This window comes from Myotis myotis, unplaced genomic scaffold, assembly GCF_014108235.1.
Source record: "Myotis myotis isolate mMyoMyo1 unplaced genomic scaffold, mMyoMyo1.p scaffold_m19_p_6, whole genome shotgun sequence".
Lineage (NCBI taxonomy): Eukaryota > Metazoa > Chordata > Mammalia > Chiroptera > Vespertilionidae > Myotis > Myotis myotis.
Genome location: NW_023416368.1, coordinates 77101676 through 77121633, shown reverse-complemented (window position 1 = coordinate 77121633; position 19958 = coordinate 77101676). Strand labels below are relative to the sequence as shown.

At 43.8% G+C, this 19958-nt stretch overlaps 1 protein-coding gene across 3 annotated transcripts in view; it reads right to left on the bottom strand.

Moving 5' to 3' along the window:
- EPHX2 (epoxide hydrolase 2) overlaps positions 1-19958 on the bottom strand; it is a 71865-nt gene that overhangs the window by 38547 nt on the left and 13360 nt on the right. For all 3 annotated transcript variants that reach the window (XR_004968443.1, XM_036315080.1, XM_036315081.1), the window contains exons 2-9: positions 19216-19300; positions 14262-14421; positions 12933-13123; positions 10764-10886; positions 6770-6850; positions 4207-4302; positions 3376-3454; positions 1014-1048 (exon numbers count right to left, since the gene is read on the bottom strand). Coding sequence is in view for 2 of the 3 variants with exons in the window: in XM_036315080.1 (XP_036170973.1) it covers positions 1014-1048; positions 3376-3454; positions 4207-4302; positions 6770-6850; positions 10764-10886; positions 12933-13123; positions 14262-14421; positions 19216-19300 (850 nt within the window). In the remaining variant the exon portion in view is untranslated. The remainder of the gene's footprint in view (positions 1-1013; positions 1049-3375; positions 3455-4206; positions 4303-6769; positions 6851-10763; positions 10887-12932; positions 13124-14261; positions 14422-19215; positions 19301-19958) is intronic.

Below are 19958 nucleotides of genomic sequence, written 5' to 3'. Positions count from 1 at the left end.
AAAAAAAAGAAGAGGAGATTTGGACATAGATACACACAGAGGAAAAACCATGTAAAGACACAGGGAGAAGAGGGCCATCTTCAAGCCTCATCTAGAAGCCTCAAATAAACCATGCTGACACCTTGACCTCAGACTTCTAGCCTCTGGAATGGCAACTGCTGTTGCTTTAGCCACTCAGCCTGTAGTACTTTGTTATGGCAGCCCGAGTGAGCTAACACAATGTTCAATCATTTCACTGGCTTTTGAGTTATCTCCCTTCCCTTTCCAGCATCCTCTCAGAAGTGGCAGAGTGGGGGAGGCAAAGGCTTAGAAACTGAGGAAGGAAAAACAACCCTAGCTGGAAATTAAGCTTTTACCCATGCTCCCTTATGAGATGCAAAGGCTGCATGAGGGGCTGAATGGGGGGAGCGCCACAGGAGTGGTGACTCTGAGATGGTGGCTTTTTATAATTTGAGTGTAATCAGCATTATTGCCAGTTTCCTGTTTCTTCCCCTTGACCCCTCCAGCCTTTGCTTTTGTTCTAAGAAGGTCTGCCCCTTCCTCCCCCTGCAAGCTCGGAGGTGAGGGTCCCCCTCCCCCATGGTGCTTCTGGCCATCTTAGAATAGGAATGCCATTACAGTCACCAATCCATACAATAATCCTTAGGGCTGGCCACCAATATCTTTTACCAAAATATAGTGGTTTTTAAAATTCCCAGGATGGAAAGACAATCTGGTGGCGTGGCTAAGAGGAGGGATGGGGGAGCTATTGTATAGGGTTCAAACCTGGCTCTACTGGCTGTTGGCCTCAGGCAATGACTTCCCTCCCTGTGACTCAGTTTCCTCTTCCATACACCAAACGTTGGCTATCATTTTGAAATGTTATCTCAACTTTCAGTAAGAATTTACACCTAAATTCTGTGAAATGATGTTTCCCTAGGATTTAAATGAGTACCCACATTTCTGTCTTATAACAGTAAAAGTTCCAGGATGAAAAAGGGATATTACATATGTTATCCAAAGACTCTTCTTACCTTGCATAACATTTCCAAGGAATATTCTTCTATTTCTGCAATTTAAAAAAAATAAAAAATATATATGTGTGTGTGTGTGTGTGTATATATGTGTGTGTGTGTGTGTATATATATATATATATATACACACACACACACATATATATAGCATGATTAAAAAGTACCAACAAACTAACTAAAAGGGCCTATTTGCCAAAAATAAATAAGTAAATAAATAAATAAATCTATCTTATTAAATTCTTAGATTGAAGCAGTCTACTTGCTTACTTTTGTTTTTGTTGCCTGTGCTTTTGGTGTCACATCCATGAAATCATTACCGAGAAGCTTTTCCCCTATGTTTTCTGCTAGGAGGTTTAGTTTCAAGTCTTACATTTAAATTTTATTCCATTTTGAGTTGATTTTTTAAAATATATATTTTTATTGATTTCAGAGAGGAAGGGAGAAGGAGAGAGATAGAAATATCAATGATGAGAGAGAATCATTGATCAGCTGCCTCTTGTACGCTCCACACTGGGATGTGCCCCGACTGAAATCGAACTGGTTCACAGGTCGATGCTCAACTACTGAGCAACGCTGGCCAGGCGAGTTGATTTTTTTTGTAAGGTAAGGTGTAAGATAAGGGTCCAACTTCATTATTTTACATGTGAATTCCATTTTCCCAACGCTATTTGTTGAGGAGGCTGTCCTTTCCCTATTGGCGTGTTCTTGGCACTCTTGTTGAATAGCAGTTGACCGTATATGGGTGGCTTCATTTCTGGGCTCTATATTCTGTCCCATTGGTCTGTGAATCTGTCTTTATGCCAGTACCTTACTGTTTTGATTACTGTAGATTTAATATATTTTTAACTCAGGATGTGTGAGTCCTCCAGTTTTGTTCTCTCTGATTGATTTGACTATTGGTCTTTTGTGGAGCCACATGAATTACAGAATTGTGTTTTCTTTTTCTGTAAAAAATGCTATTGGGATTGTGATAGAGATTGCATCGAATCTGTAGATTGTTTTGAGTAGTATAAGTATTTTAACAATATTAGCAATTCCAGAAAGGAAAAGGAAAAAGGAAGAAAAATTACCAAAGAAATGATTCAAAAAAATTTCCAAGAACTGAAAGATAAATGTATCCAGCAAAGTATATGAAAAACACACACCTATATCATAGCACAATATCAGACCATTTTAGAATAAACAGATAAAGAAAAGATCCTAAAGTGTCAAGAGTAAGGAAGAAAAAATAAATGGTCACACAGAAAGGCTTATTGGTCAGAATGGCATGGGATGTCTCCATAGCAACAGGGGAACTAGAAAGTAGTGGGACAAAGGCTTCAAAATTTTAGGGAAAATAATTTGTTACTTAAAACCTATTAACAAATTATATAAAATTTATACACAAAACATTTGAACTGGGTGTGCCTGTATTCCAAATTATTATGCTTGGGACCAGGAGTTTTGCTGCAAACCTGGCTGTTTCAGATTCCTGCCTCCATACCTAGGGTTCTTAAACAGTTTTGGGCTGAAGACCCCTCTGAAGTTGATCAAAACAATGAAAAATGCCCATAAACCCACATGTGGTCTCAGGGGCTCACAGGCTCCCTGATACCCATCCTTGGATAGACTTCCACTGGGATCCCTAAGTGCTGGGTTAAGAATGGGGCCTATAAATTACCTATGACTTAGCAATTTGACTTCTGGATATATAACCCAAAGAATTGAAAAAAGGGACTCAAACAGATATTTGCACACCCATGTTCAAAGCAGCCTATTCACAATAGTCAAAAGTGGAGGCAACCCAAGTGTCCATTGATGGATGAACAGATAAACAAATGTGGTATATCCATTCAATGGAATATTATTCAGCCTTAAAAAGGAAATTGGAAATTGTGATGCAACATGAATGAACCTTGAAGACATTATCATAAGTGAAATGAGCGAGTCACAAAAGGATAAATACTGTTTGGTCCACTTATATGAGGTCCTTAGTGTAGTCAACTTCATAGAGACAGAAAGCAAAAGAGTCGTTGCAAGGGACTGGGGGAAGGAGGAATGAAGAGTTATTATTTAATGGGTACAGAGTCCCAGTTCTGCAGGATGAAAATGTTCTGGAGCTGGATGGTCCATCGCACACTCTACATCCCCACCAACCAGCAGGAGACACCCTCAGGACACAGGCTATTGGGCTTCTCATATTCATCCAAAGCAGGAGGAGCAGGGACATCTGGGACCCGAACTGCATAGACCGAGGACAGTGCAGGAGGGGAGGCACAAGGTCAGGCACCCTTAAAGGACTGCCGGCTCTGACCTGGGACCAGAGGAAGACAGTGCAGTGGAGAGCCTGAACAGTCAGAAGGCATGACCAACATTTACCCACCGGCAGGAGCAGATGAGTCTCCATAGCCTTTCATGTCCAACGCTAGTACCCGGAAACCCGCCTGGGCCAGAGCTGGGATCTAGAAAACAAACAACTCAGGTACATACAGGGTAGTCTCATAGTGTCTGGCTGACACTCCCTCTTTGCTTCCTCTATCCCAGGGGTGGGCAAACCTTTTGACTCGAGGGCCACAATGGGTTCTTAAACTGGACCGGAGGGCCGGAACAAAAGCATGGATGGAGTGTTTGTGTGAACTAATATAAATTCAAAGTAAACATCATTACATAAAAGGGTACGGTCTTTTTTTTTTTTAGTTTTATTCATTTCAAACGGGCCGGATCCGGCCCGCAGGCCGTAGTTTGCCCACGGCTGCTCTATCCCCATGGTCTTGTAAATGGCTCAATCCAAAGTGCCACCTGAAATTACCAGGTATTTCATGGAGCTGGAACGAGCCCACCTGGATAGGGCTGCCATGGACCACTGGTGGTAGGGTTTGTGCACTGCATCTAATGCCACATCTAAGGGAGCACCTTTCCTAACAAAGACCTTGTATATTCTATAATCATTACAAAGATTTCTGGGAGGTGGCATAAAGTGTCTTGAAGAAGTCTGCTTTTTCTTCTTTACTCTGCAAAGGTGGCATATGGACTAACACAGCTCTGAGGTCTGGAGCAATCTCCAGCCCCAACATTTCTGCGGTATCACAGCCATACTTTGGCAACAATGCTCCACTGTAAGGTTTCGCTTCTTAATGACGTTCGGGCTGGGGCACACCATTAGGCTTTCTCCTTGCCTCGCCTGACTGGGGTACCTTTACCCAGTTTTCCTTACCTGGTACCTCCAAGAGAACCAGCTCTCAGGAAATCCATGGCAGAGACACACAGCAGGGCCAGAGCCCAGCTCCACGAAATGCAGATGCACCCCGGGCTGTGGAAGAGAGAGGTGAGCAGGAAGTCACCACACCACCAGGCCAGCCAGAACCAGACCCCTCTTCTGCAGACCATCCAGGCCACTTCAGCATATATCCAGACCTTGTTTGGACAAGATTTCTCAGCCTAAGACCCCAATGCTGAAAGTTGTCTGAAAAGGGACAACTCGCCAAACTGCAATAAAAGCAGGTGGCTTTCACTGTAACTTATATAAGAAGCTTGCAAAGAAGATTATGTTGGGGGAGAAAAACCCCAAACCAAAACAACTTTGCATCTTCCTTAAAAGGCCCTTATACTGTTGGAGTTTCTGGTGTGGTTTGTCATGTTTTCAATATTTAAAACTGGGGATCACTTTTGTGCAGACGGGGCAGACGCTCAATGCAGGAGCTGCCCAGGATTATTTGGTTAAAAGCTGTTTGTATCTTGAATATGAATTTTTTTTTCAAGTTTGCTACAAGCTTCTAGTCCTTTCTGGGCTACATGGATATGGCAGAGTCTGCTAGGGCTCAATATTGGTGTTCTCTTCTCCTGGCACATGGTGGCATTTTCCAGCTCTCCCCCCACTTCTTTGCAGTGGGTATGGCCATGTGACTGAGTTCTGGCCAATGGCATATAAGCGAAAGAAACGTGCTACATCCAGGCCCTCCCGTGCTTGGTCCTCCCTCTCTTTTTCTGTCTGAACCTGAATGGATTGGGCCTGAGGAAGGTGGAACCAGCAGAAGGAAGGGCCTGGGTGCTTGAATGACTTCATGGAGAGAGCCCACTCCTCACCCACACTGGACTGTGCTGTACAAGAAGCAGACCTGGTATTCAGCCACTGAAAGCTGGGTTGTTTGGGACAGTGCTACACCTCCTCTGACTAGTACAGTGGGGTCTAACCAACCAAAGCAATTAAAAATATAGTCAAAATATAGCCTATCTTTCCCAAATGTACATATCTCCAACTTATTAATGGAAATGAATGAGAAAAATAATCTTCACATTATAGAAATTCACTCAGGACAATTCCATTTAGCTGCATCCCAGATTTCTCCAAGCCGGTGTTCCAAACTGGAAGTTTGGGTCATGATTCCCAACAAGCTATTTTGCTCAAGAAAACATTAGGCTGACTTTTCACAAACCCATTCCTGAACTACAATCTTATTAAGAATATGTTCCACTGCCCTAGCCGGGTAGCTCAGTTAGTTAGAGCATTGTCCGGATATACCAAGGTTGTGGGTTGTGGTCAGGGCATGTATAAGAATTAACCAATGAATGCATAAATAAGTGGAACAACAAATCAATGTTTCTCTCTCTCCCTCTCTCAAATCCTATATAATAAAAGGGTAATATGCAAATTGACTGAAGCAGAATGAACACCTGCAGCCCCTCGCCCTGGCCAGCCCCGCCCCAGAGTGGGCACCCCCCACCCTGATCAGGGGCAGGGCCGGCAGGCAAATCGCCCACAGCCCCTCACCCCAGCCGGCCTACCCCCCCGATGGCCTCCATCAGGCTGGGCCTGCTGGACCGACCCCACCAGTGCATGAATTCATGCACCGGGCCTCTAGTCAATAAATAAAAATTTAAAAAAGAATACGTTCCACAGTCTTCCCTTTAGTACTTGGTAAAGGGAGGGAATTTAACTTTAAACTCCATAATCCTTATATTGAAAAATGTTATAGTGCTGATGTCCACTCAAATGATCCTCATCAGCCTCTGTTCTAAATGGATCCTAACTAAAAGACCATTTTGCTGCTTTGTGTTTGACTCAGCTGAGTAGCTCAGCAAAAGTGCTTTCCCATCCTTTAAATGACATGTTAACAAAATTGCCTTAAAGCTGGAAAACGGGAAAGATCTATTACAACCCAGTTTGGGTTGCATTAGCATCCAGGGAAATGCATACAACAGCACCCTCTGTGCCTGGGCTCAGCTGGGGCTCCCCAGAGGTCACTGCTCCAGCTCTTGAGTCTGGGTGGTGGCAGGGGCAGTAAAGCAGTTCTGAACACCCTTCTTGAAGGCAAAATGAGGAATCTATCACAAGTGGTGGGATATGCATCAAGAGGATGACAAGAATAAGCTTGTCCATGGGGTTGAAGACACAAGGTTACAGCCCAGACCCCAGACCCAGGCAATGAGCCCCTCACTCTTCATCAATGTAGAGATGAGGTCTGAAGGGGCCTCATAGGAGGGGCTACACTGACTCTGACCCGTAGCTTCCAGTACTACTTTCTTACACTCAACTCCTACTCATCCTGTAATACCCACTTTACCATGTCAGCTGCAACCCTCTGCCCGCATTTATGGCTGCTGCCTGCATATGGTCCGTGTCTTCTATTGATTTTTGAGAAATTATGCTTGTGGGAGATATGATTTCCCTATAAACAATGGCTATTCAACTACCCTTGATATTGAACAAATGCCTCTGTGAGTCATTTTAGGAGACCCGGTTAGAGTACTCAGCTGACGGAGGGAGAGTGCTCACTTACCTTGATTGGCACATACCCATGGCTCATGTCATTTGGATGGCATGGGATTGGGAGAGGGGCTGCGACTTCTGTTTTGAGAAGCTGAAAGTAGAAGGTACACAGTGAGAGGTACAGTGAGAGAGGCGTCTTCTGCTTCCTTCCATGAGGGCTTCTCAGAGTGAGTTTCCAAAACTCCAGCGAGCTCACCTCCCACAGCCTCCATCAGGGACTGACCAACCCCTCCTCCTCTCCTGCGGCACCACCATCTCATTATAAAGCTGTGAACACTGAGATTCAGAGCAATAAGAAATGTACCTAAATTTGCCATCTGAGAAAATGCCAAAGCCAGGATTCACTGCCTCTGCTTGATTAGAGCACAACTGGACGTCATTTCTTCTCCTTCCTTTCAGTTCCGTGGAGGCCCCTGGCTGAGTTCTGACCGATGAAATGCAGACAGAAGAGTATGGCCTGTCGGCCTAGCCCATGAAAATCCCCACCCGATCCTCTATGTCCTCTTTTCCTGATTTCCCAGTTGAGTGTCCGATGTGAACTCGGAAACCACAGGTGGAAGATGGTGGGTCCTCCATCAGCCAGATCCTTGAATAGCTGGGCAGAGCCAAGCCTCTGGCTGCCATCAACTGCTTTTACATAAGCAAGAAATAAATACCACTTGCTCTAAAACACTGAGATGTTGGGCTTTAGTATAATTCTTCTCTAGGGCAGTTCCTCAAGCGGTCACCCAGGCTCATGTTGAATACTGCCAGGAACACAGAGTTCCCAGAACAGCCCGCCGTACCACCATGGTATGGCTCTATGGCTCTGTTGAAGGGTTTCTCCTCCAACTCAGCCAAAACCAAAATCTCTGTGCCTTCGTTGGTCTGCTAGGGTTGCCATAACAATGGACCATAGACTGGGTGACTGAATCAACAGAAATTTATTTTCTCACTATTTTCAAAGCTAGAAATCCTAAATCAAGGTGTTGGCAGGGTTGGTTCCTCCTGAGGCCTCTCTCCTTAGCTTGTAGATGGCTACCTGCTTGCTGTGTCCTCATGGCCTTCCCTCTGTGTGTGTCTGTCCTAATTTCCTCTTCTTATAAGGATAAGAGCCATATTGGATTAGGGTCCACCCTAATGACCTCATTTCACCTTAATTCATTCTTTTAAGACCCCATCTATGGCTGGTGTGGCTCCATTGGTTGAGGGTCATCCCATGCACCAAAAGGTCATCGGTTCAATTCCCACACAAGACACATCCCCAGGTTGTGGACTTGATCCCCAGTGTGGGGCATGCAGGAGGCAGCTGATCGAGATTTCTCTTTCACATTGATGTCTCTCTCTCTCCCCCTCCTTTCCTCTCTCTATAAAATAAAAAACCAATGGAAATAAACACATTTAAAGGCTCCATCTATAAGTACAGTCGCATTCTGAGGTCCTGGGGCTTAGGGTTTCAACATATGGATACAATTCAGCTGATAGTCTTCGCCTGCACGCTGCTTTCTGTCCTCTGGAGTCCTAGGGGTTCCGATAACCCATCGTTTTACAGTATTCAGGTAAATTCCTGAACAAAGTGTCCTTAAGGGGCTTCTATAACTTATTGGTGTCAGTTTCCTGGAGACAGATGACAAAGGACAGGATGAGCACGTGACATGAATGGAGCAACATGTTAGTGACTTCTGCTGCTCAATTTCTCATCTTTAGTCCCAAAGGTGCAACCTGAGGAAGAAGCACTCCACAGCCATGCAGGATTCTCACCTCTAAAATGGGGGAAATAAATTGTGGAATCCACCTCCTTTTTAAACATGGGAGAGTCCGCATAGGTGTCCTCAGAGGGGGACACAGGGTGAGCCCTCCACCTCTAGAGAGGACCTGGGGTATGGCAGTGCGGATGGGGCAGGGGGTGGGCAGTGTGGTGCCCTCTGACGGTAATGAGCCTTGTCTGGCCAGAGGAGCCAAGACATGGACCACTGTGGCCAGTGTCCCTTGGGGACCTTCTTTTGATGTGTTCCCAGCTTCCTAGGTCACTCACCAGTGATGCCCTTCCACGGTGGAAAGGGTGGGGGGTTCCTACTCCAATGGTTCTCCCATGTGTTTGTACAATTTACAAGCCTGTTCATGACTGAGTCCCACAGCCTTCCTGAGAGATAAGAGGCATGTCTCTGTTCAAAAGGGACTCATTTCCATTTTTCCTTGTATCTTCCCCACCCCCCTGAGGAGAAAATGGGTGAGACATGGCTTCCTTTCCCAATTTCACAAAACAGGAATCTGTGGCTCAGATGTGATGTGGGGGCAAACCTCGTAAATGGGACAAACAGGTGGATGCTCTGGTCCCAAGTCTGGTCGCTTTCTGCTCTGCTGGGTGAGACTTCCAGGCTTGTAGAATGACTCAATACACTTGTACCAGATGCTTTAATGTTATGAAGTCATTAGATATACATTTTTATTTATTTGTTAAAGACAAAAAGACAATTGTTCTGAGCTAAATTGTGTCTCCTTCTGTTGGAATCCTAACTCTCAGGGCCTCAGAATATGACTGTATTTGGAGATAAGGTCTTTAAAGAGGTGATTAAGGTTAAATGAGGTCCCGGGGTGGACCCAGGGGAGTAAGAATCCCATTTAACTGGTGTCCTTAAAAGTAGAGGAGATTAGGACACACACAGGGGAAGACCGTGTGAAGACACAGCAAGAGAGCAGCCATCCACAAGCCCAGGAGAGAGGCCTCAGAAGAAACCAACCTGCCAACACCTCAATCTTGGACTTGCAGCCTCCTAGCAAAACTGTTTCAGACCCAGTCTGTGCTACTTTGTGGTAACCCTAGGAAACGACACAATTCCCTTTAAGAAAATGGTTGTGACGTCTTTGAAATCCATTTAGCACAATCAAGTGCATAGGCTCCCTCCTCCCTCCTCTCCTATTACACTGACAACCCTGAGCAAAGAACAGCATTATGCTAAAGGTTTGTGTAACTGTCACTCCTGGACTTGGTGGGATGGGTTGAAGGAAGCCGCCCATTGTCTTCACTATCAGATAAGTGTAAACAAGGATCCTGGAACGCTGGTGAACCTTGAACCCATGGCAAGGGCCGGAGTTATACACCGACTGTCTAGTCCACACAATGGGGGCTCAAGTTATTTCTTGATCAAATAGTCTCAGAGTAAATCCTTCTAATATTTACTGACCTTTAAGACAGTCTGTCTGCTACCACAATTACCTGCCTGACTAAGAGCTAGATGTGTATCCAATATTGAATAAAGGGCTGGCGAGGCCTGGGCACCAGTGGAAGTCCTTCCCCTTGAGTTGGGCTTGCCCGCACGGCCCCCAATATTTCCAAAATTATCTCTTCTCTCATCTCTTTCATTTGTGTGCGGCCCCTCCTCCAGATCCTGAACCCTGAACCACACGGGACATAGGGGAACCTACATAATGGCTGATCTTAGGTAAGCTCAAAAGAGCAAAAGGTTGCTCAGCTTTGGCAGAGCAGGCTAATGCCAGGCAGCCCCCAGGGGGTGATTAAGGACACCCTGTCCTCAGTGTGAGGGACAGATTTTACATAAAAGCCTTCCTTCAGACTGGCATGAGGCATAAACCAGGAGGAACCAAGCAACTACACCCGAGTGCCAGCGGCATGACCTGGCACACAAGGTAAGGGCTGGGTTCCCTACGCCCACTGGGGCAGACCCAGCAGCTAGATTCTCAATAGTCATTCTGAAGAGTAAAATGAGGTGGCTTTGAAAGCCCCACTCTTGTCTTGGTTCCCCTGACTCTGACTAGCACAGATTCTTGCTCTCAGAGCATCATTTCTCTGTCCGTTGACTGCAGAGAAAGTAACAAGGTGTTCTTCAATGACTCCATGGTACTTGCACAATGGGTAATGAACTTCCACCCAGGAGGGCTACCTGGGAACCATGCCTGGAGCAATGAACTGCCTTCACAGTGGTTCTGCTCTGACTTGTTTTGTCTCATGTACCTAAACAGAGACAAGAAACAGGATATCCCACTCAGCACAGACATGCAGTTACCTGCACCCCGGTGACTTTCTCCAGCTCTTGCAGGGCCATGTCACTGTCGCGGACGAGGATGGTGACCATTCCTAAATCACGGGCTGGCTTCAGATTGGCCCCGATGTCATCCAAGAAAACAACCTGAATCCAAATAGCATGGACACTAGCATCACTTCAAGCAAAGTGAACTTCATGCATGAGAGACAACACCGAAATAAATACATTAATTTGTAAATAGTGACTATCCTATATAATAAAGAAGCAATATGCAAATTGACCCTCACACCATAACACCGTCACAAGATGGTGGCGCGCACAGTGGTGACAGGGCCGGCAGCTGCTCCGCACGACCCAGAGGCAGGGCATTGGGGCAGCACTCCAGGACTCAGGGCCATCCCACGGTGCACCAGCCACGCGGGGTGGGACTCCGGGACTTGGGCAGTCCCATGGTGCAGGGGGAAGGGGTCCCGGGTCTCGCGCAATTTCGAGCGACAGGTCACTAGTTTTACAATAATGAGATAAAGAATGATTTTTCTCTCCATGTAACTTTACTCTTAAAATTAAAAACATTTAATTACAGAAGAATCACATAAACACACAGATATATGTGTTCCCACATACACCTACTGATTTCAGCCTGAATTCTGAAGCTGTGAGAAGATTAAGGAAGAATATAAACTATCAAAATGACATTAAAATTCATCTAGAAAGATCAACACATGTGAATCGACAAAAAAGTATGTCTGGAAAAGAACTGTAATACATGCAGATAAGTAAACAAAGCTATAAAAGGTTAAAAAGTAAAGTTTGGTACTAATAAAGAAATGAACCAAAAAATAATAATCAATGAGATAGAAGAGAGTCTAGGAATAGACCCAAATACAAATTACAGTTTAGCTTCTAATAAAAGTGTCATGTCTAATCGATGAAGAAAAAGATTATTTAAAGATTATTTAGCTACTAGAGGCCCGGTGCACAACATTTGTGCACTGGGTGGGGGGGTGTCCCTTAGCCCAGCCTGCACCCTCTCATGGTCCAGGACCCCTCGGGTGATGTCCTTAGCGCTGCCGCAGAGGCAGCAGCAAGAGAGGCTCCTGCCACCGCCGATGTGCTCGCCAGCTGTGAGCCCGGCTTCTGGTTGAACGGCGCTCCCCTGTGGGGGAGCTCCTGCATTGAACATCTGCCCTGTGGTGGTCAGTGCGTGTCATAACAACTGTTCGTTCCTCTGTTTGGTCAATTTGCATATTAGCCTTTTATTATATAGGATTTTACCAGTTTGAGGGGAAAAGTGGATACTCCATATCTTACTTCAAAATAAATTTTGAATGGATTAAAGGTTTAAATTTTAATAAAAATAAAGGAGTAAGAGGTTCTTAGGACAGTAGAAGAAAGCATGGGTGTATTTATTTATAATCTTGGATTAGAGCAAGCCTGGACTTGTAAGCAGCTCCTTCAGCCCCAAAGCCCTAAATGAAAATACATTTACTTATGTGCATACAAAAATTTAGAGCATTGTTATAATGCTTAACCCAGGGACTGAGGAGAGCAGAAGCAAAGTTTTAGAGAAAGACCTTCCTGGTTTCATTGAGCCTGATAAGAATTCCCAATGATGGAGCTCAGGGTTTCATTGGATCAGGTGTGGGTGAAGTGGGGCCAATAAGAAAGAGTCAGAAATGTCAGGGAAAGGAATTTAATCTTGGTCCAATCACCTTTTTGAAAATTAGAGTAGGGGAATACAATGCAAAAAATATTTTAGAATAGGTCAGGATTAAGGGGTGCAGGGGTGCTTGGAAGATTGTTGCAATATTGGAGCCCATTCCTGTTCACCCTTTGGTGGGGTGACCCTGACTAGCCTGTGGCTTTGGGAAAATCTCTCATGGTTGACCTGTTTTTACAGGTAAACTGAGGCAGCTGGTCTAGAAGTTTTCAATAATACCTATTTTGAGCAAGGTCCTATAAAAGCCACAGAGAGGGGTCAGATGCTTATCTTTGGTAGAACTTTCTAGAAAAGATGGGTAAAAAGTCCTTTAGAAGGCCTGGCCTGAGAGAAGTGGAACCTGCCACTGGACCTACAACCTTCCTGCCAGGCCCCAGATAACCCCAGCCTGCTCACTCCTCCTCCATTTTTCTTTTTGGCAATATCTCTAGAGCATTCTTTCCCAGTGAAAGGAAGCATCTACTATGTACCTCATTGGGGCTGGCCTTCAAGGTGTCCAACATAAATTTGTAGATCTGAGGATCAGGCTTGGCCATTCCAATCCGACATGACTCTATCAGGAAGTCAAAGTGTGGTCTCAGTTCACACATCAGCTGGGCCAGGCTGCTCCTCTGGGTGCTGTCATCCAGCCAGTTGTTGGTGAGGATGCAGGTTGTAAACCCTGAGCAAGAAGTCACCAGTGAATGGACCAGCTATAGAACTTTGTCCCGAGAAGCTCTGCCTGGAGCCAAGTAGGGTTCTACTCACTTACATCAATCTTCTGACACTGGGAAAGAATCATCTTCACCCTTAAGCTCCTCCTGACACAGGGACACGAGAGTGAACCCATTGTGTATATTAAGGGCTTTCAGAAGCCCAGATGGAGATGCTGCATCTGCCTCCGGACTGTCCCTCCAGTATACCTTCCAGTCTGTGTTATGCAAAATCTGCTCAACTGCATTTCAAAACACCTGCTTTGGCTTTCAGAGACTGATTCCTATTTCAAAATGCAAACAGAGACAGCAGTGCCCCTGGGCTTTCTCTGCCTAACCAGATGGAGCAAGAACCCCAAGATACTGGAGACGAGACACAGCTGAGTCGATGGTGTGACACTTCCCACATGATATGAGTGAGAAATATGGGGTGGCTTAGCCATAGTCAGGCAAGTCTACTGATAAGTGGGTGGAATGATTTCAAATAAGCTCATGAAGATTTGGGCTCTGACATTAAATAAATCACCATTGAATGAACATGATCTCATGTCTTAGACCAGTGGTTGGCAAACTCATTAGTCAACAGAGCCAAATATCAACAGTACAATGATTGAAATTTCTTTTGAGAGCAAAATTTTTTAAACTTAAACTATATAGGTAGGTACATTGTTATTAACTTAATTAGGGTACTCCTAAGGCTTAGGAAGAGCCACACTCAAGGGGCCAAAGAGCCGCATGTGGCTCGCGAGCCGCAGTTTGCTGACCACGGTCTTAGACCATTTGACACCATCTGAATCCAGATCACCCAACTCATAGCTCATCACTGTGATAAGAGGTTGGGTCATTCAGGTCATTACTAATGTCACCAGAAGGAGAGAATTTTGCTCACAAGGCAGTCGCTTTATTAAATTCAATTCTTTCATCTTCCCAGCCATTCTGATAGTGCTGCTTTTTGCCATGTGGTATAACTTACTTTGGGACTATGTTTTAAGGACAGTTTTCCATCAAGGCCCAGATGATTTGTGATCTCAAAACACATTTAGATGTACCCTCTACCAAGGGTTCTGGTGTGGTTGGGTCAGAAAACGGCCAGTATTAGATCCTTACCCTTCTTTCTGAGAGCGAGAACCGCCTGAAGCATGGGTTGGCTGATCTTCCTTGCTGAAATGGCCTTGCCAAAAATCTGACTAACAGAGAAATTCTCAGGGAGGCTGATTCCAGAATCTTCGGCGTGTTTCTTATAGTCTTCTTCCAGGAGTGACACCCACTGTAAAAGTAAATTGTCCAGGGAGTGTCAGTTGGTACAATCACTTTTGACAGCATTTACTAAATCTGAATATGCATTCCTTGTGATTCAGCAACTTCACTCCTGGACACATACATTGCAGGAAATGGAAATGTCTACATGTGTTCACTAAAAGATGTACAAAAATGTTCGTGGAAGCATTATTCCTAAGAGCAGCACACTGGAAAATACTCAAATGCCCCTCTATGGGCTGAATTGTGCCCCCTCCCCTTTAAATTCTTGTTGAAGTTGTAATCCCCAGGACCTCAGAATGTGACTGTCCTTAGAAATAGGGTCTTTAAAGAGGTGATTAGGGTAAAATGAGGGCATGGTTTGACCCTAATCCAATCTGACTGGTGTCCTTAGAAAACAGATACACACAGAGGACGGGCTGTGAGGACACAGGGCACAGATGGCCATCTAATGCCAAGGAGAGAGGCCTCAGAAGAAACGAACCCTGTGGATACCTTGATCTGGGCTACTGGCCTCCAGAGCTATACTATACATAGCTTTCCTCCCATTCTTCCAACCCTTTCCTCCCATTCTTTCTAGAACATACTCTAATCAAACATTCACCTCCACATTCCAGAAACTTGTCTCATCAAGGTTACCAATGACCTTGTTGCGTTGCTATATCTAACGGGAACTCAATGTTAGATATTTTCATTTTACTTGACCTATTAGCTGCATTTGACACAGTTGATAACACTCTTCATTTAAAACTTGATAACCTGCCATGGCTGGGTGGGTCAGTTGGTTAGAGCATCATCCTAATATGCCAAGGTTGTAGGTTCAATTCCTGGTCAGGGCACATACAAGAATCAAGCAATGAATGTATAAATAAGTGGCACAACAAATTGATGTTTCTCTCTCTCCCGCTCTCCCTCCCTTCCTCGCTCTCTGCAAATCAAATAAAAATTTTAAAAAGCAAATAAAACTTGATAACCTCTTGGCTTTTAGGACTCCACACTCTCTTGATTTTCTTCTTTAATGGAGATGCATTATCCATCTCTGACTGCTGGGTCCTTCTCACCAACCTGACCTTTAACATCAGAGTACCCAGGACTCTGGCTCCTTCCATTTATGCTCTCTTTCTCCATGATCATATTAAGTCCAATGGTATGAAAAATACCATCTACCTGATGTAAATATATATATACACATTTATTCAACCTGGACCTCTTCCTTGAACTCTGAGTTTGTATATCCAGCTGCCTATTCCACATCTATTTGGATATCAATGAACATTTAAAATTAAAATATCCCAAATTGAGTACCTGATTTCCCCACCCCCACAGCCATCATCCCTCTTCCATTTAAGAGCAAACCATACTTCCAGTTTGCTTTGGCCAGAAGCCTGAGTCATCCTTAACTTCTCTCTCATGCCTCTCATTCAATCCATCAGGAAAACCTGTTGAATCTACCATCAAAATAGTCCCAGAATTTGACTATTTTTTACCACTTCTACCAATACTACCTTAGTTTAAGCCACCATTATCTTTCTCCTGGATTTTCTAATAGCTTCCATAAGTAGTCTTTGTACAATAATCTTGGCCTTCTTGATCTATTCATATAATAGCCAGAGAGGGTTTTAAAAATATATGTCAGATAACATCACTTTGCTGGTCAAATTCTCCCAATGCCTTTCCATCTCACTCAGGGGAAAAGCAGAAGAAAAAAGAAACAGAATGGAAAAAAAGATTGAAGTATATTCATACAATGGAATATCATATGGCAAAGAGAATAAAACTATCTACAACTTCATATTTATAATTTTTATTAATATAATGTTGAAGGAAAAGAGCCAGATAAAAAAGAGTGTGTCTACATGATTCCATTTACATGAAGTACAAACTAAGCAGAAGTAATCTATAAGGTTAGAGTCAGGATGATAGTCTTAGAGGGCTAGTGTGAAGAAGGGGCTTAAGTGGGGTAACCATGCTGCTGATAATGTTTTATTTATTTATTTTTAATCATTTTTATTGATTCTAGAGAGAGAGGAAGGGAGAGGGAGAGAGAAACATTGGTGAGAGAGAGAGAAACATTGATCGGCTGCCTCTTGCACGCCCCCTACTGGGGATCAAGCCCCAAACCCAGGCATGTGCCCTGACCAGGAGTTGAACTATTGACCTCTCATTGCATGGGACAACACTCAACCAACTGAGCCACACCAGCCTGGGGCTAATGTTTTATTTCTTTCCTGTGTGCTGGTGACAAGGGTATATTCCGTTTGTGAAAACTCATCAAGCCATATACTTTCTGTACTTTTTATTTCTACAATATTATACATAAAAATTAAAAGATGATACATTCCTAAGGTATCTATATATATATATAAAAGCCAAAGCAACCTTTACAACTGAATGACCAGAACGACTAGTCGACCAGTCGCTATGAAGCACACTGACCACTGGGGGCAGACGCTCAATGCAGGAGCTGCCTCCTGGTGGTCAGTGTGCTCCCACATGGGGAGCACCACTCAGCCAGAAGCTGGGCTCATGGCTGGCCAGCGTAGCTGCGGCAGTGGGAGCCTCTCCTGACTCTGTGGCAGTGCTACCAAGTGGCAGGTGGCAGGTGCAGGGGGTTGTGATGAGTGTAAGCAGCATAGTGACGGCTTGGGCTCCTCCCTGGCCGCCTGCCGCTTGGCGACTGCTACACCCCTTGGGGGATATCTGACTGCCGTTTAGGCCAGCCTGTGGGGATCCAGCCTAAACTGGCACTTGGACATCCTCTGACGGTCCTGGATTGCAAGAGGGCGCAGGCCAGGCTGAGGGCCCCCTCGCCCCCACCCCTGCCCAGTGCACAAACCTGTGCACTGGGCCCTACAGACTTTTTAAAAGATAAATGGAACCCAAGTAGCCTTTATCTTAGTATAACTGGTTTTTCAGACCTCTTCCTCTAACTTATTCAAGTTTCCTAGAAACTACACACAAGCTAAAAAAGACTAAATGGGTGTATGATTTTCACTGCAATTACTAGAATTCTCTCTATAATTTCTATGTTTGTTGAAAATATATAGTACTTCTTTCTTTCCTTACTTTTCAACAGTATTACTGCAGCTTTTTTATTGATTCAAGCTTAGTAACATTTATTCCCAATAATATCATTCCAGTTTTCATTCACTAGTTGCCACAATCTGTGTGTGTGTGTGTGTGTGTGTGTGTGTGTGTGTGTGTGTGTGTGAGAGAGAGAGAGAGAGAGAGAGAGAGAGAGAGAGAGAGTTTTAAAGTGCAATTCATTATACTCCACACACTAAGACCACATTTGCCTTCACAGAAAAAGTGGGCTCTTGCTTCCTATTACAGTAAGCCCCAAGTCCTCTGACTTATAAGTGGCTGTAAGACATAAATTTTTTTTAAAATATAGATGGTTTTATCTGTGTATTTATAGAGTAGATTCTCAATAGCCTTTCTTCTTTGAGGCACTAATAGAGATTCAAATGGTTTTCAATCCTGATTACATTGTTAAAAAATAATTGAGGTTGTAATAACAGTAATAACTATTATTTTTTGAGCACTTACTCTGCACCAGGCACTATGCTAAGCACTTTTCAAGCTTAATAACAACCTGTGAAAATGATAGTATTATCACATCTTTTAGGTGGCAAAACTGAGACTGTGAGAGGTTTAAGCAAGTTGCTGAGGTCACTCAGTCTATAAGGGGGAACTATGGTTCAAATCCTGATCTCTGACCCCACAGTCCACACATAATATAGTTATTAGTTAACAACCCTCCCCAGTGGCAATATCTGAAAATAGCTACTCCTATGATGACCACTATAAAAAATAAACAGAAAATAATGTGGGTTGGCAAAGACATGAAAAAATTGGAACCTTTGTTCACTGTTGGGGGAGAAGGTAAAACGGTGTAGCAGCTATGGAAAACAGCATGGTGATTCCTCAAATACTAAAAATGGAACTCTCATATGATCCAGCAGTTTCATTTTTGTATGTATACCCAGAGAAAATTGACATTAAGGTCTCAAACAGATATATTAATACACCCATGTTTATAGCAGCATTATTCACAATAACACAAAGGTGGAAACAACGCAAATGTCCATCAACGGATGAATGAGTAAACTAAATGTGGTATATATATTAAAATACAAATGGAACCTAATTAGCATTTATCACAGTATAATCCCCTCCTGTGAGGTAGCACATCATGCCCCCTGCTACACCACAGATGAACCCTGAAGACATTATGCTAAATGAAATAAACCAGTTACACAAAGACAAATATTGCATGATTCCACAAACATAAGGCACCTGCAGTAGCTAAATACATAAAAAGAGAAAGTTCAATAGCAGTTACAGGGTGAGGAGAGAGAAAAAGAAAGCTATTGTTTAATGGGTATAGAATTTCAATTTTGCAAGAGAAAGAGTTCTGGAGATGGATGGTATGCAATATGAATATACTAACACCACTGAACTGTATACTTAAATATAATCAAGTTGGTAGATTTTATGGTATGTACATTTTACCACAATTTTTTTAAAAAGCTACTTTGGCTATTGTAACTCCCTGGCACAGACCTTGAAAAGTTTGGAAATTCCCCAGTCATTGAGGTATGTCTCTCTGCTTGGCCCCAAAAGACAATAACCCAGTCTAAAATGTCCCTTTTGTGTGTCTTTGGGCTTCCAGCCCGTCTTGTGAGTTAAAGGCATAAGGGGTACATGAGTAAAGCAGACACGGCTCTGCCCTCAGAGGGGCATGGTCAGTGTGGGAGATGGGCACGTAGGCACTGAATGTCTTCTCAAGGGTGTCCCTTACCTGGGAAAACGTGATCTCTCCCCTCATGAGACGGAAACTGGAACTATCCGGGTCTCCTTTCTTGAAAACTTCATTGAGAAAGCCTCTGAAAGACACATGTCATAAATGTCCAAGGACTTCATCACAGTGGCAAATGGGGACAGGCACTATTTAGATCTGTGGTAGGCAGTTAGACAGACATGAGCAGAGCAAGGATGATGCTGGAGCTGAAATACACCTGATGCCTACATGTATTTACTGAGGGTCAGAACCTCAATGTCCTGGGGGCTTACTGCTTAAGCGCTATTCTCTGGCCCCCCTGTTCATTCCCTCTCTAGGTGGGGGCGGGGGGTCTAACCCACATGACTAGCAACATGCCAGGGGAGGAAAGGCTACCCTGAGGGCAAAGTCCTGATTTTCCCAGTTTTTCCCATTGCTGGGCACCTGGGGCTTTCCACCCTGGTGACCTTCTGTACATGGTGGTTGTCTTTGCTCTGCTCATGTCTGTCTAACTGCCCACCACAATGTAGATGTAATGAACAGTATGGTTAGGAGTTGCTAAAAGAGACAAACCTTAAAACTCCTCATCAAAAGAAAATAGTTATAAATAAAATACTGAATTTAGTTTTCAATAAAATTGGAAATTTAACAATCATGTTTTATTGTAGTAAAACATACATGACATAAAACTGACCATTTTAACCACTTTTAAAGATATATATTTTTTTATTGATTTCAGAGAGGAAGAGAAAGGGAAATATCAA